At 42.0% G+C, this 16,755-nt stretch overlaps 1 protein-coding gene across 1 annotated transcript in view; it reads right to left on the reverse strand.

Moving 5' to 3' along the window:
* Positions 1–243: 243 nt before the first annotated feature.
* LOC137562125 (zinc finger protein 850-like) overlaps positions 244–16,755 on the reverse strand; it is a 178,175-nt gene continuing 161,663 nt past the window's right edge. The window contains exon 6 of the mRNA XM_068273457.1: positions 244–1,021. Within this exon, the coding sequence (XP_068129558.1) occupies positions 244–1,021 (778 nt within the window). The remainder of the gene's footprint in view (positions 1,022–16,755) is intronic.

Genomic DNA, 16,755 nt, shown 5'->3' on the forward strand with positions numbered 1-16,755 from the left:
TCGCGCGCCTGTTGCCGGGCACTTTCTGCGCATGTGCGTGACATTATGAGTGATGTCACGCTCATGCGCAGAGAGTGCCCGTCAACAGGCGCGCGATCAAAGATGCACACTGCCGGCCCAGCGCAGCCGTACTACTACGGATCATAGTGTCCCGGAAGTAGTACGGCCACATAGAGATTCGCGGGTGAACTATTCGCTCACATCTCTAGTTATATTACAACAAAAATGTTCATTCAAATTAGTTTACAGGCTGACATCCACTCGCTCATGTATCTTCTGATGTCTTCTCAGATGTGACTGTTGTGAGAAGCTTTTGCCACATTCTGAGCAACTAAATGGCTTTTCCCCTGTGTGACTTCTCTGATGCTGAGTAAGACTTAACCTTATCGTGAAGCATTTGTCACATTCTGTACATTTAAATGGTTTTTCTCCTGTGTGAGTTCTCTGATGCTGAGTAAGATTTGCCTGCTGTGTGAAATATTTGTCACATTCCGTGCAATGATATGGCTTCTCTCCTGTGTGAATCCGGAGATGACTGTTCAACTGTCTTTGAGTGCTGAAGGATTCATCACATTCAGTGCAAGAAAACGGCTTCTCTCCAGTGTGAGTCCTCTGGTGAGCTAAGAGGATTGATTCTCTGGTAAAACATTTCTGGCATTCAGAGCAGGAAAATGGCTTCTCTCCTGTATGAATCTTCTGGTGTTGTATAAGGTCTGATATGTGAGTGAAAGATTTGTCACATTCTAAACACAAATAATTCTTCTCTCCAGTATGAATCCTCTGGTGTGCTGTGAGTTGTGATTTCACGGTAAAGCATTTCTGACATTCAGAGCAGGAAAAAGGCTTCTCTCCAGTATGAATCCTCTGATGAACTTCCAGGTGTGAGATCCTGGCAAAACATTTCTCACATTCAGGACAAGAAAATGGCTTCTCCCCGGTGTGACTCCTCTGGTGTATAATAAGCTGTGATGGAAAACTGAAGCTTTTCCCACACTCTGAGCAGTGATGCGGCTTGTCTCCTCTGTGACTCATCATGGGCTGCTGGGGATCTACTTTGTTGCAGGAATTCAGCGTTTTATCGCACCTGCAATTAAATAAATATATGTTATTTTTTACTATATTATGAGACGTTCTTACAGTATAGTAAGCAAATATATATACAATTCTACAACACTATACTTCATATAATAATCATGTCAGGCACATAAAATTAGCATGGGTCAGCTTATATTGCTGATTGCTTCTCGTTAGATCATCATTTACAAGAGTTACACAGAAAATCGTCATCTCATAAAAATGCAATTTGAAGAATTTGCTCCAAATACACCCACCTATTTCCCATGCTAATATTGTGTTCAGAAATATACTACCTTATATACTCACGTATAAGCCTAATTTTTTTTTTCAACAATAATTTTTATTGAGGTTTAACAAAGGATTAAGCATTAATCAAGCATATACAAATCTTTTGACATATTAAGAGAATAATAAAACATTAACATTGTGTCAAGCGGTCAAACAACAAATTGAAGTTAGTTATTGACTAGGAAATTTACTATTATACACCTTTATTTAAAGACAGTAGAGGATTAGTTTGGAGCTTATGTTAGGATAATTTAAAGTGGCTTGGAAGGCCATGAAACTTGCATGATATAAGGGATAGTTGTGGTATGAATTCGGAATCTAGCAGCTTTGAGGGATAATCACAAAATGCAGCTGCAAAAGCTTACTTAGTTCTTCAGCAATGGCTATCCAAAACAGTTGAATGTAAGGACATTCCCAGAGTAAATGTACCTATGTTGTTACAGTTATGCCAGCAAAGAAGGGAGCTTTGTTGTGTAAAATTAACTAATTGCCTAGGAGTAAGGTACCATTTAACCCTCCTGGCGGCTGATTTTTTCTGCCAAATAGGCAGAAATCCAGTTTTGTTTTGTTTTTTTCATGTAAAGCTACCAGAGTGTTAGCTACATGAAACACCACTAGAGGGCGCATGTGTCCCTCTAGTGCGATCGTCGCCGGCATCAATAGCAAACAAATGCAAAGTGCTAGCTGCACGCACAGCACTTTAAATGGGGCGAATCGCCCCACCAGGGGCTGAGATATCCTCCTGCGCGGCATAGCCCGAGCTCAGCTCGTGCTTACCGCCAGGAAGGTTAAGAAGAATCTTTTGGAAAGTTTTTCTATGGTTTATACAGGATGAGAATTGATTGATAATTTTAGTGGAAGATATAATGTTTGCCACATCGATTTGGCAATGTAGATCTTCTGACCAGGCTTTAACATATTTATTTAGCTGCTTGTGATAGCAGAGTAAAATACCACCTTTGAGAACCATAGTAGAATTTAGGAAGTAGTTAAAGTGAGTAGAGAATCTAGGGAGCTGACAGTTATATGATGATAAGAGATGATTGATTCAAAGGTATATATCCTCACTCAAGTTAAAGAGAAAAGTCTTTACAGCCAGATCACAAGAACAGATACAATATTATCCCATATTAGGATGACTTTTACACAGTAAAAACTATTTAGATATATGCATTGAGGCCTTGTTCACAGTGATCAGTTGTGTTGCATAATAATTCTGCATGCCAACTCACTGCCCATACACAGGAATGCTCATTCAGATTCTGCGGAACTGAAATTTCTGCAATTCCAAATGGAAATTGACATTTCTGATCAGAAATTGAAAAACAGAAATCCTGGAAAATCCGATTCACCGCAACTCAGTCATTTTAGCCCAATCAGAACTTGGAAACATTGGACCAATCAGACAATGAAGATTTTTTTCTGCAAAAATTAGATTACCACGGTAATGTTAGACCAATCAGTAATCACATGATTCTGTTTGTTCTGATTTTAGTTTCTTTTCTTTTTTTCCCCTACCAATACAGTTCTATGGGGCTGTTCACATTACTGCATTGTAACTAATCGCATTATTCTAACTAACTTTATGCAGGCTTTGTGTTATATTCTATGTCCAGCCTCCATTGCAATTCAAACTCATTATAAAACATTGTAACGGGTGTGTTATTCAACTGACCCCCATGAACCCAGCCTAAAGGAACAATTTAGCCTAAAATCAGCAAAACAACAGATATAAGAGACACATTTATAATTACTTTCCAGAGAAAAACAATTCTATCATTGGCCTCAATTCACTAAGCTTATACCCTGTCTTTAATAACTCTTCTGAGCTGATTCTAGTGTTATCACCATGGCGATAAGGCATGTAGTATTCACTAAACAATTTATCTCAGGCAAACCTTAAGCTAACTCTTCTATTTTTAAGTTAAGGAGAGATCTCTAAAGTTAACTATTCAATCTTTAAAATAACTACAGAATTTTAAAGTTAAAGACAGGCCCTATACAATGCATGTGAAAATAACGACAGAGGTGATAACTTAAGGACAGAAATGATAAGATAACTCTCTCACTGAGAAAATGTATCTCTACTCCCTAATAAGGCAAGTTTCTTTAATGAATTAATACTGAAAATACTGATCGATATGTGGTGGTAAGTTTTCTCTTGACTTATTTTCACCAGCATGATCTTAGTGAATTGAGGCCATTGGAAAGATTAAAAAAAAACGAAATACACAGATCTTATGACTACATTTTTTTTTAAATTATTGTCATTGTATATTTGGAAAGTTTCAACATATTTCACATCAGTGGATGCATCACAAATTTATATACAGAAAAATAAAAAAAAAAACACATTGATATATGTGGCTTGGGTACACTAGTAGAAAAAAAAGTAATATTTAGAATATGTATACATGCATATCTGAGCTACAATTGTGCAAAGTGTTGTCAATGACTTTTTCCTATAAAGCTGTCACTTACTGTGGCAATTATTATCTGACATATGTGAACCTTTTACCAAAAGGTTATAGCCTTGTTCAAGTCCTCATGGGGTATTCTCAAGATTTCTTTCATTTTTAAAAGCACTCCCTGAAAAGAAGTGCCCCAAAGCAGTTAATTTGGGTACACAGACCATTTGTTAAATTCGGTGCTGCTATAAACCACAGTGTAAATGTGTGACTATGGTGTGCCAAGCAATTAAATTGGGCAGCTCATCTCTGCCTGTTTACATAGCATGCATATTGGCATAGGAGTGCAAAATCAGTGCTGGGTTGTTATGTAGCCAAACTCCAGAATGAACGCAGTGCAGGTATAGCCAATACTGTTATTGATAAAATACTGAGTACTGTTATTGGCTGCCATGTAGGATTACTGGTTGAAAAGCTTGGCTAAGAGATCAGTGCTAGGCTTAGTTATAGCAGGGTTAATGTTAGGGGATGGGGTTGAATGTTACATTTAGGCTTAGTTATAGGAAGGTTAGTGTGTTGACAGAGCTTAGGAGTTATGGGTTAACTTAACATTAGTAGGAGTTAGAGATGATTAATTGATGGCAATAGTGGCACACAAATTACTGACACATAGATAATATTATAGTATCATCAATGATATTCAAAATAATGGCACTCAATTAAACACACACTTCTTTCAAATATATGCAGAATGTACTCTCCAGCTTCCAGAGTAGTTTGAAATGAGTAGGGAGGCTGGCTGGCATATTTGTATAGCCACTTGCCAGGGAGCGCTCTTAAAGGATATTATATCAAGTGGGTTAAACAGGGTAACCTTGTGCTTACTTAACATATGTGTAAATTAAAACAACAGAACATAAACAAAACAAGGCAATGTTTCACGACCATTTGTTCATCTGTAGCAACTTTTTTTTTTTTGCACTTGTGATTTCAAATATACTCTTTATGCACAATTTTATTTACAGTTATTCCTAAAAATAATAAAGAAAGTTGACACAAAGAGCAACTTTTAGCATGAAGTAAAATCTCTTGATCACAAGCAAAAGAAAAATATTTTTCTGTATAGCCCAGGCCTAACACTGGCAGCATCAATGTTTTCCATCACTCACTTTTGTACAATGTAAAATCAGACATGCTTCATCTAGTTATAAGATCTAGTTCCCACACGGCGCTTGGAGCACCGCTTGCCCGCAATCGCGTTTGGCTCCGTGATTTGCGGGCAAAATCTTGTGATTCAGCGTGATTTGCGCTTGTGATTCCTGTTAGCCACTTGAGGATTGCAGTGTTAAACCTCCCTAAAGACCAGGCCATTTTTCTTAAAATTGGCCACTGCAGCTTTAAGGCCTCACTGCAGGGTTGCACAAGTCAGCACACAAGTGATTCCCCCCCTTCTTTTCTTCTCACCAACAGAGCTTTCTGTTGGTGGGGTCTGATTGTTCCCCAGATGTTTATTGATTTTTTTTTTATAAATATTTGTTTCTTTACTATTGTAATAAATTTGTGTTTTTTTTCTCTACCTCCCTCCCTCCCCCCGCCAGCGAATCACTGTGATTGGCTGTCATAAGCTTCAGCCTATGACAACAGATCACCCCCAAGCCAATAGAGGGGACAGCCGTTTCACACTGTCCCTAGTTCAGCACTGCCTCGATTGCAGCGCTGTACAGGCATAAAAGACCGCCGCCTGGGAGACTGAAGGCGGAGTGGAGCTCCGTTATCCAAGCACATCGGCGCAATCCCCTGCAACATACTCCCCCAGGACTATACGCGAATCGATGTTAGGCGGTCCTGGGGGAGCCATCGCAGTCCCGCCCATTGGCTTGACGTGTGCCCGTAGTGGTTAATTAGAACAAGAATCACAACGCAATCACCCCTGATCAAAATTGCAAACGCTGCAGTGTGAATGCATCAATAGGGATACATTAGTAGCAGCGCTTTGCTGATCGCTGGTGATTAGAAAAGTGCTGAAAAATTTGTCATGTGTGAACCAGCCCTAATAGTCACACATTCAATTTTTTCATTTTTTGCATTATATCAAATGTATTAACATAATTGATAATTTCTCTTAACAGTACAATTTAAAGAAAGCAAAACAACACAATACAATCCTAACTATAATGTATTTAGATCTATATTACAGGTGAGTATGTTTATAGTTACCTGGTAGAAAGTAGTACTGGGTCCCCTTATTCCTGTGATCTCTCTGTGATCCTTCTGCCTGACTGAGGTCTGACCCATTTTATATTCACTTCTCCTCCATTTACCAACATGAAGTGGTTTGGGATTGGCTAAAAAGGGCTTATTGTTAAAAACAAAAGGTGTGTTTCCAGACATATGAAAGGACAGTTTCCAGACCTCTTCATTGAAACTCGGGGTGAGTTTCAATAAAGAGGTCTGGAAACTGTCCTTTCATATGTCTGGAAACACACCTTTTGTTTTTAACAATAAGCAATAAGCCCACCTAGCATCTTGCTGGGTGGGGTACCCAGCAAGATGCTAACTTCATTAACATTCCACAATATGAACAAAAGGCAAATTGAAGGAATGATCTAAGCTGGAGATCCATCACTAACATAACAATAGATGAATACAATGAATAGGTCAGTGGATGATGTTCAGTTTCAGTGTTCTGCCCATACAGAAAACAAATGTTCAGCAACAAACTCCCAAAATTGTAAACTCTCCTCTAAATCTCTCTTAGAATCCTAGTTGAATAAGTGTATCTTTAAATGTAACATTTATTTTATTTTTTATTATGTAGCTTTGGCACTAAAATATATTTGATATTTTAATGTATGAGTGACTAGTATACAATAGCACAAGATTCTAATTTGTACTTAAAAATGTGCTAGCTCTATGTATGTTCTATCAGGTGACCTCCCCTAATTAGCAATGTTTCATATTCCCTGCAAGCTGTGCTGTATATTGATCTTATTTATATATTTTAGAAAGAAACGTCCCTGTGAGTTTAGACAACTGGTCAGTTTCATTTAAATTAAATTAATAAATTGCATTTAATTTAAAATTCTAAAAAATGAGTAATTGATTATCTTTTCTGGTTACATTTAGTGTTATATTCATCCTACTACAAATTACTGAATCTGAGAGAGCCTAAGCGCTTTGAGTCCTATTGGAGAAAAGCGCTTTAGAAATGTTATTGTATTGTATTGTATTATTGTAAGATTCAAATTTGTGTGCAAACTTTTCCTGGCAAAAAAGTGCTAAATTTGACAACAAAAATAATTACATTTTCTTTTTAAGGCTTCTTTTTGCAACTCAAAAAGGCAGATCGTTTTGCTTTTGTTTATCCATGCTCTGCAGTTTCTCCATATTTTTTTCTCTATTTTTTTGTTTCTCCATATTCTGCAGTATCTTTTACTGCTTTGTAATCATTACCGTAGTGTTAAAGCACCTAGTATCACAGGTCCTTTTGATGAATATAGTTTGCATTGAAGACTTTTATTTATTTATTTTTTACTTATGACCTTCTCTGGAAATAGCAAGGGTGTTCATCTTTTGTTGAGGAAAAACTCAATATTTTCAGATTGTCGCTGTGTATTGCACGGATTAATGTGAAACATTCGACATTTGCTGATGCTGAAAATGAGTTACAAACACTCTTCCCCTGTGCAGCTAATTGGTCTCGTGGCAAGAAGGGAATTTCTGGAGCATCTCATCATAACCACTCCTTCACTACCTAATGTCCACCTAACGCCAATTACGAGACGGCACCCGCCGGGGTGCCTAATGCCAATTGGCATCAAGTTCTGGGGGCAGAGATTGCAGGGGATCACGTGTGCTGATGCAAACACATCCCTGCTTGAATGATGGAGCTCCAATTCATTATCAGTCTGGCAGCGGCGATCGCTGCTAGCAGACAGTCTGCTAGCAGCGATCGCCGCTGCCAGACTGTTAAGGGAAAAAAAACATGTCTATTTAAGTGTACAGCGCTGTGATCTACAGCAGCGCTCTACGGGGACAGCTCTGTCACTGAGCTGTCCCCTCGGGTGGCCCAGCAGATGATCGCTTCTCATAGGCTTATGCCTGAGAGCCGATCGCCTATGATTGGCTGTAGGGGGGAGCGAGGGAGGGAAAAATTAAAGAAAAATGCAAAATTTAATCAAAATAAACAACAAAATTAATAAAAAAAACAAAAAAACAATCATTCCAGCAGCAATCAGATGCCACCAACAGAACGCTCAAAAGGAGGAAACATTTATTTGTGTGCTAATTGTTAGAGCTCAACAACAAGCTCTTATGACTAGTACACGCCATACAATTTTCTGTTAGATTTTTCTGCAAGATTGTCTGTTAGATTATTTTCTGTAAAGTAGTGGTAGAGACTGGTCATTATCTCTGGTGGATTGTCTTCTGGTTATCTCCTGCTGAGTAGAACAATGCTTAAGTGCTAGGCAGATAGATGGTTAGACAGATAATTTCCAACATGTTGGAAATTATCTATCTGGCAGGTGAATCTCATGCTGGGCATACACGGGTCGATAACTTTTATCAATCGAGCCGCTGATGGCTCGATTGATAATTTCCGACATGTCCGATAACCGCGCGGATCGATTCCCCGCTCGATACCCCCAGGCGGACAATAGTGGAAATTGAGCAGAAGATAAGGAAGCGCCCACGGAGACAAGCAGGAATCGATCTGGGCGGCCGCGGGGACGCGGCGGGAGTCGATCCGGATCTAACCGTGTATTCCCAGCATAACAGAAAATTGTATGGTGTGTACTAGGCATTAAAGCTGCAGAGCCCTAAATTGTAAAAAATAGCCTGGTCACTAGGGGGGTGTAAGCCTACGGTCCTACATAAGGTACATAAGGGATGATTCACAAAGCCGTGCTAATTCATAGGACGGCTGTGCTATGCTTCGCATAAAACTTTACACTAACTATAACAACCGTTTGCGTGCGTTCACCCGGCACAACGCATACTTTTGTGTGTGTTGTGCCATGTGATAGCGCGCAAACAGTTGTTATAGCACGCACAAAGTTTTGTGGGCTAGAGCATATGTCATGTGATTTTTGTTTTGTGTGAAACTGAATCAAAAGCAATAACATTGTTATTTTCATATACTCTGCACCAAAATAAAAGATTTGCAAAAAAAAAAAAAAGTAACAGAGTTGAAAAGAGAATACCTAAATAGTTACCTTAGAGACTAAGCTTCTCAAATATGTATGTCATGAGAGTGTATCACTGTTATATTTGCAAATAAGATCTTGTAATTACTGATAGAGTACAATGAGAAAACCAAAAACATACACCTTTATTTCAAAGCAAAATATTGTTGCCATACATTGTACTAGGGACATAACTTAAATGTTGTGACAACCAGGACAAACAGACAAAATAAATTTGTGGGTTTTATCTATAGTAGTACTGTTTATTTTAAAACTAGAACGGAAGAAAATTGAGAAATAATGTATTTTTTCATTTTTTCCTTATTTTTCCCTTTAAAATTCATACAAAGTAGAGGTACTTACTAGAAAAAATATCACCCCCAAAAAAGCCTAATTGGTGACGAAAAAAAACAAGATATAGATCATTTAGTTGTGATGAGTAGTGATAAAGCTATTGGGGAATGAAAGGGAGGAGTGCTGAAATGTGAAAATTGCTCTGGTCCATAAGGGGAAATTACACTGAAGGCTGAAATGGTTAAACAATACCATGACAGCCTTGCTGGTCTGTTTGGCTGCTGTAGTGTCTGAATCCCACCAGAAACAAGCATGCAGCTAATCTAGTCAGATCTGACAATAATGTCAGAAACACTTGATCTGTTGCATGCTTGTTCAGGGTCTATGGCTAAAAGTAATAACCACTTAATCCACCAGTACAGTATAGCTACGTCATCTGTGGGCTCATCCAAGCCACAACCACGTAGATATATGTTTTGTACTGGTGGCATCCCTGTGCACGATCGGGCACGCTCCCGTGCGTGCCCCCGACACTTTCAGCTGCATTACTAATTGGTCTAAGGGAAAATAAGTCCCTTTAACCAGTTAGCACCCCCCCCCCACGGATTAATGATCGCCGTTGTAGCAAACAGCGGCGATCCTTCATCTCACCCCCTCCTGGCAGAGATCTGTAAAAAAAAGCATGTGCAGCAAGCATGGCTCACCTTTCCTTTATCCAACGATGATCCTGCAGCAGCAGCTTCTGTATTCAGCTTCACAGCCTCCTCCGTACCGCCCCATACACGAGTCCCGGCTTGATGATGTCATCAAGCCGGGACTCGTGTATGGGGCAGAACGGAGGAGGCTGTGAAGCTGAATACAGAAGCTGCTGCTGCAGGATCATCATTTGATAAAGGAAAGATGAGCCAGGCTTGCTGCACATGCTTTTTTTTTTACAGATCTCTGCATGGAGGGGGAGGCTGCCTAATAGGGGAGGGGAGGGGGGAGGGGCTTCAAATGTATAGTCCTGGGGGATCCTAATTATGGGGGCACATATGGCTAGCCATACACCAGGAGGACCAGAAACGTTAGCTCTCTCCAGTTTAAACTGTGAGATGAGATAACACAAGGGGCACATCTAGCTAGCTATGCTTTGGGGGAGGGGGCTAATAGCAGGGTCACATCTGGCTATATATACATAGGGGGGGCTAACCTAATAACAGGGGCACATCTGGCTATATACTGGGGGGGCTAATTCCAGGGGCACATCTGGCTATCTATACTAGGAGAGCCTAATACCAGGGGACACATCTGACTATACTAGGGGGTGGATATTGGGGGACACATCTGGCTATATTGGGGGGTTGATACTGGGGACACATTTGGCTATCTACCTGGGGGGGAGGGTCTAATACTGGTGGCATGTTTTTATACACGGTAGCACGTCTTATTTTTAAACTAGAATTGGTAAAACTAAGAAATAATGCTTTTTTTCCCCTCTTTTTCCCACTAAAATGTATAGAAAACAACATTTTTCATGGGACAAAATACCCCCCAATGAAAGTCTAATTTGTCCTGAAAAAAATTATATCTAGATCATTTAGGTGTCATGAGTAGGGATAAAGTTATGGCCGATTAAATAGGGACATAGCTAAAACATCAAAACCGCTCTGGTCCATAAGGGGAAAACAAGGTCTGGATGCAAAGTGGTTAAAGACAGAGGATAAACAGGACTGGTATTGCTTAAAAGTAAATAAATATGGCAGGCTCCCTATACCTCTTGCTACAGTTGTCCTTTAAGAGCTACAAATTCCTCCTACTCTCCCCAGTGGAGTGCTGTGTCTAATGCCAGCAGTGATAAGTGAAAATGGCAATAATCTTCTTTGCATTAACTTGCACAAAAATATTGTTAAATTAGATTTTTTGGGGAAAATGCCAGCGAAAATACATTTTGTTATTTTTCACATTTTTCAATTTTTTTGCAAACTTTCATTATAAAAAAGTATAGATTTTTGCATTTTCCCGGGAAACGTTTTTGCAATAAAAATATAGTTTTCCATGTTTTCACAATTTTTTACTGTAAATTCACAATTTTTGCATTTTCGTGATAAACGTGAAAATACAAAAAAACAAGACATCTTTACAAACGATGCGAAAATGAAAAAAAAGAACACTCTGCATTCAATTTATGCATAACCACGCCCCCCTCTAGCACAGTTAAGCATGTAAATGAACAGAGCTCAAAGTTCAGTCAGTAGCTAGTAGAAGGTGAGTTGGTTTTAATTTCTTTTTTCCCATTTAGTTAACTCTTGGGCTATTGGCATGGTTCCCATTAGAATGCTGATAAAAGCTAGCATTTTTGCTTAGAGTATGATTAACCAGATTGGGGACACTTTAACGCAGTTTGTGAGCTTAAACACGTTAAAGCGTAAACAAAAGCACCTGTCACTAGTGGTGCTCAAATACCCCTTTTTAAAATTCGAGTTTGGTCGAATTCGAATAGTAAATTATTCGAGGTCAGTCGAATATTCGAGTCGAATAAATTTTACTATTCGATTCGACCTCGGACTTCGAGCTCACTATTCGAGTCGGTATTCGAGCTCATTATTCGAGCTGACTATTCGAATTGTCCTTAAATAGCTTCCCAACACTTGTTTTGAGGGTGAATGATGCAAGAAACATATTTTTTTCCAAGTAACAACAGCAAGTGATTATGTGGGGATGTTCCTTTAAAAAAAAAAAGGTGAAAAGAGAAGTTGTGTCCAGAATTTTGTTCAGTACTGTATATACTTCTTCTTCTTATTCTTCTTCTTTATCTTCTATATCTTCTTCTTCTTCTTCTATATCTTCTTCTTCTTCTATATTGTCTTCTTCTTCTTCTTCTTCTTCATCTTCTTCTTCTTCATCTTCTTCATCTTCATCTTCTTCATCTTCTTCTTCATCTTCTTCATCTTCATCTTCTTCATCTTCTTCATCTTCATCTTCTTCATCTTCTTCATCTTCTTCATCTTCTTCTTCTTCTTCTTCATCTTCTTCATCTTCTTCTTCTTCTTCTTCTTCATCTTCTTCTTCTTCATCTTCTTCATCTTCATCTTCTTCTTCTTCTTCTTCTTCTTCTTCTTCTTCTTCTTCTTCTTCATCTTCATCTTCATCTTCTTCATCTTCATCTTCATCTTCATCTTCATCTTCTTCATCTTCTTCATCTTCTTCATCTTCATCTTCTTCATCTTCTTCATCTTCTTCTTCTTCTTCTTCATCTTCATCTTCATCTTCATCTTCATCTTCATCTTCATCTTCATCTTCATCTTCATCTTCATCTTCATCTTCATCTTCATCTTCATCTTCATCTTCTTCATCTTCTTCATCTTCATCTTCTTCTTCTTCATCTTCTTCTTCATCTTCTTCTTCATCTTCTTCTTCATCTTCTTCTTCATCTTCTTCTTCATCTTCTTCTTCATCTTCTTCTTCATCTTCTTCTTCATCTTCTTCTTCATCTTCTTCTTCATCTTCTTCTTCATCTTCTTCATCATCATCTTCTTCATCATCTTCTTCATCATCATCTTCTTCATCATCTTCTTCTTCATCTTCTTCTTCTTCATCTTCTTCTTCTTCATCTTCTTCTTCTTCATCTTCTTCTTCTTCATCTTCTTCTTCATCTTCTCCTATATCGTCTTCTTCTTCTTCACTTATTTCTCTTTTCATTTTTTTTTTTTTTAAAGAAATGCAGCTATTTTTGAGCGTAACAACAAATAGCTGGTGGCGCACGCATGTTGGAAGCGCCATTGTATGTGCTCCCTGGCAGTGGAAACACACAGACAGCAGGAGGTAAATTCAGCAGCAGGAGGAGGAGGATGAGTGTGTGGCAGCATGCAGTCAATGAGGCAGGCAGCGTGACATAATAGCCCTGGTACCTAGCGGTGATACCAGGGCTGTAAATAAACACAACAGGAGGTCCCAGACAGCGGTCGTGCAGCCCACATTGTGTCCAATACACAACCGGGACAACACAGTTTTCAACCCGGGCACCTCAGAAAAATTAAACCTTTTTTTGTAATGGTTTTGTAGTTTTGGTTTTACAACCAATTACACAGATATATAGCTATTTTTTGACGTAATAGCTGGTGGCAGAGTGGCAGCAGAAGGTAAATCTGTGTACCCTGGCGGTGGGAAACACAGACAGACAGCAGCAGCAGCAGGAGGAGGAATGGAGGAGTAATTATGTGAGCAGCTATTGTTTGACGTAATAGCTGGTGGCAGTGTGGCAGCAGAAGGTAATTCTGTGTACCCTGGCAGTGGGAAACACAGACAGACAGCAGCAGCAGGAGTAATGGAGGAGTAGTGTGAGTGTGGCAGCAGGTAGACAGCGTGACATAATAGCCCTGGTACCTAGCGGTGATACCAGGCCGTAAATAAACACAACAGGAGGTCCCAGACAGCGGTCGTGCAGCCCACATTGTGTCCAATACACAACTGGGACAACACAGTTTTCAACCCGGGCACCTCAGAAAAATTAAACCTTTTTTTGTAATGGTTTTGTAGTTTTGGTTTTACAACCAATTACACAGATATATAGCTATTTTTTGACGTAATAGCTGGTGGCAGAGTGGCAGCAGAAGGTAAATCTGTGTACCCTGGCGGTGGGAAACACAGACAGACAGCAGCAGCAGGAGTAATGGAGGAGTAGTGTGAGTGTGGCAGCAGGTAGACAGCGTGACATAATAGCCCTGGTACCTAGCGGTGATACCAGGCCGTAAATAAACACAACAGGAGGTCCCAGACAGCGGTCGTGCAGCCCACATTGTGTCCAATACACAACTGGGACAACACAGTTTTCAACCCGGGCACCTCAGAAAAATTAAACCTTTTTTTTTTTAATGGTTTTTTGGTTTTGACCAAGTGCAGCAGCGCTTGGCAGTGGCGGGCCTTCACACTGCTGCTGAGGCGGGGGGTTTGGCCAGGTGTGCCGGAGGATGGCAGAGGATCGGAGGAACCTGCTGCAGTTCCCCTGACCCTGCGGGGTGGCACCACCCACTGTGTTGCTGCTGCTGCTGTGCCCGCTGCTGCTCTCCCATCCTCACCCCCTTCCACCAAGCTGACCCAGTGGACAGTGAAGGACAGGTAGCGGCCTGTCCCGAAGCGGCTGCTCCAGGAGTCCATGGTGACGTGGACCCTTTCACCAACCGCGTGCTCCAGCCCTCGCTCCACATTGGCCATCACAAAGCGGTGCAGTGCAGGAATGGCCTTGCGGGAGAAAAAGTGTCTGCTGGGGAGCTGCCAGTCTGGGGCTGCGCAAGCAAGCAGCGCACGAATGTCGCTCCCCTCCTGCACGAGCGTGTACGGCAGGAGTTGGGAGCACATGGCCCGTGCCAGCAAGCCGTTCAGCTGCCGCACGCGACGGCTGCTGGGAGGCAGAGCCCTAACCACCCCCTGGAAGGACTCGCTCAAAAGGCTCTGGCGTGGCCTTTTGCTGGCACGGGAATCAGCAGACACAGCGGAGGAGGCCACTGAGGACTGGCTGCCAGAACAGGCCTCAGTGTCGGCGGCAGGAGTTGCAGAGGGGGGAGGAGCAGTGCGTTTCCGCACTCCTGCTGGTGCTGCTGGAGGAGCAGGAGGGCGGGTGGCTGCTGTTGCTGCTGCTGCTGAAGGCTGTGCAGTGATGGGTGTGGTGCCACTGCCAGCACCAGATGCCTTCAGCCTCTGGAACTCCTGATGCTGGTGGAAATGTTTCGCAGCAAGGTGGTTGATGAGCGAGCTGGTGCAGAACTTTAAGGGGTCTGCACCTCTGCTCAACTTCCGCTGACAGTGGTTGCAAGTGGCGTACTTGCTGTACACTGTGGGCATGGTGAAAAAGCGCCAGATTGGTGACAGAAACATCCCCCTACGGCATGGAAGCGCTGCTGCCTGTCTCCCTGTGGTGGTTGGGGGTGGGGCTTGGGGGGCTTGGGTGCGGCTGGTGGTGGTACTGGCAGATGCTGCTGCTGCTGCTGCTGAGCCTGAGACACCAGCAGGCTGTAGGACCTGCCTACTGCTGCTGCCAATGCTTGCAATGATGCGCCTCCTTGCAAGGCCCACAAGAGCATCCTCCTCCTCCTCCTCAGAGCTGCTGAGGATGACATCCCCTGGAGGTGGTGGCACCCAGTCTCTGTCTGTCACCGGGTCATCAACATCCTCCCCCTCCTGAAACATGTCCTGCTGGGATGAGGACCCCCCAAACTCCTCTCCTGATGCATGGATGGGCTGCTTGACTGTCGCCACAGTCTTGCTGTCCAATCCCTCATCCCCCAAAGTGCCCATCAGCATCTCCTCCTCAAGATCGCCAACAACAGCAGACAATTTACTCATGATGCCTGGGGTCAAAAGACTGCTGAATGACAGGTCGGCGAGTGACGGTGAACTGGCCTCCTCCCTAGACCCTGCTGGGCGGCTGCTGCGAACAGGGGTGGTGGTGGTGGTGGTGAGGGTGGAGGCCTCAGATGCAGAGCTGATGGCGGGCTGCTCATCCTCCGTCATGAGTTGCACCACAGTGTCTGCATGCTTTTCCTCAATGGGACGTTTCCGACCCGGCTGGAGGAAAATCGGAGCAGGTGCTACACGCTGCTGCTGCTGTGTCTCTGCAGCGTGGGTTGCAGATGCTCCTGCTGGGCGGCGCCCAAGGCGTCCACGGCCAGTGGCTATGGGAGGAATGTTAGCCACTGACGCTGCTGCTGCGGAACTGTGCATGGTGGCGCGCCCGCGCCCGCGGCTTGCCACAATGCTGCTCCCTCTCCTCCTGATTCCCTTGCTGCCCTTCCCCTTGCCCAAACCGCGCTGGCTGCCACTTCCAGACATCTTCGATGTTTTGGGCGTATAGACAAAAGTTTTTTAAAAGGGCGGGTGAAAAGTGGGGTACTTTAATGGAGTGGGTTGGTGGGTGAGGTGACTGAGTGTCCCTAGTACAGTAAGTAAGTAGTAACAGTCAGGAAGTACAACTAGCAGTTACAATAATCAGTAATCACAAGTAAATTTAGTGTGTGTACACTACAGACAGTGAGTGCACGCACGCGCAAACACGCGCAGGAGCTAGCCTATGAACAGTGACTGAGTGAGTGTCCCTAGTACAGTAAGTAAGTAAGTAGTAACAGTCAGTAAGTACAACTAACTAATTACAATAATCAATCAGTTATCAGAAGGAAATAGAGTGTGTGTAGTGTGTACACAGACAGTTAGTGCACACACGCAGGAGCTAGTAGCCTATGAACAGTGACTGAGTGTCCTAGACTCCTAGTACAGTAAGTAGTAACAGTAAGTACAACTAACTAATTACAATAATCAATCAGTTATCAGAAGGAAATAGAGTGTGTGTAGTGTGTACACAGACAGTGAGTGCACACACGCAGGAGCTAGTAGCCTATGAACAGTGACTGAGTGTCCTAGACTCCTAGTACAGTAAGTAGTAACAGTAAGTACAACTAACTAATTACAATAATCAATCAGTTATCAGAAGGAAATAGAGTGTGTGTAGTGTGTACACAGACAGTGAGTGC

The sequence above is a fragment of the Hyperolius riggenbachi genome, chromosome 3 (assembly GCF_040937935.1).
Source record: "Hyperolius riggenbachi isolate aHypRig1 chromosome 3, aHypRig1.pri, whole genome shotgun sequence".
Taxonomy (NCBI): Eukaryota; Metazoa; Chordata; class Amphibia; order Anura; family Hyperoliidae; genus Hyperolius; species Hyperolius riggenbachi.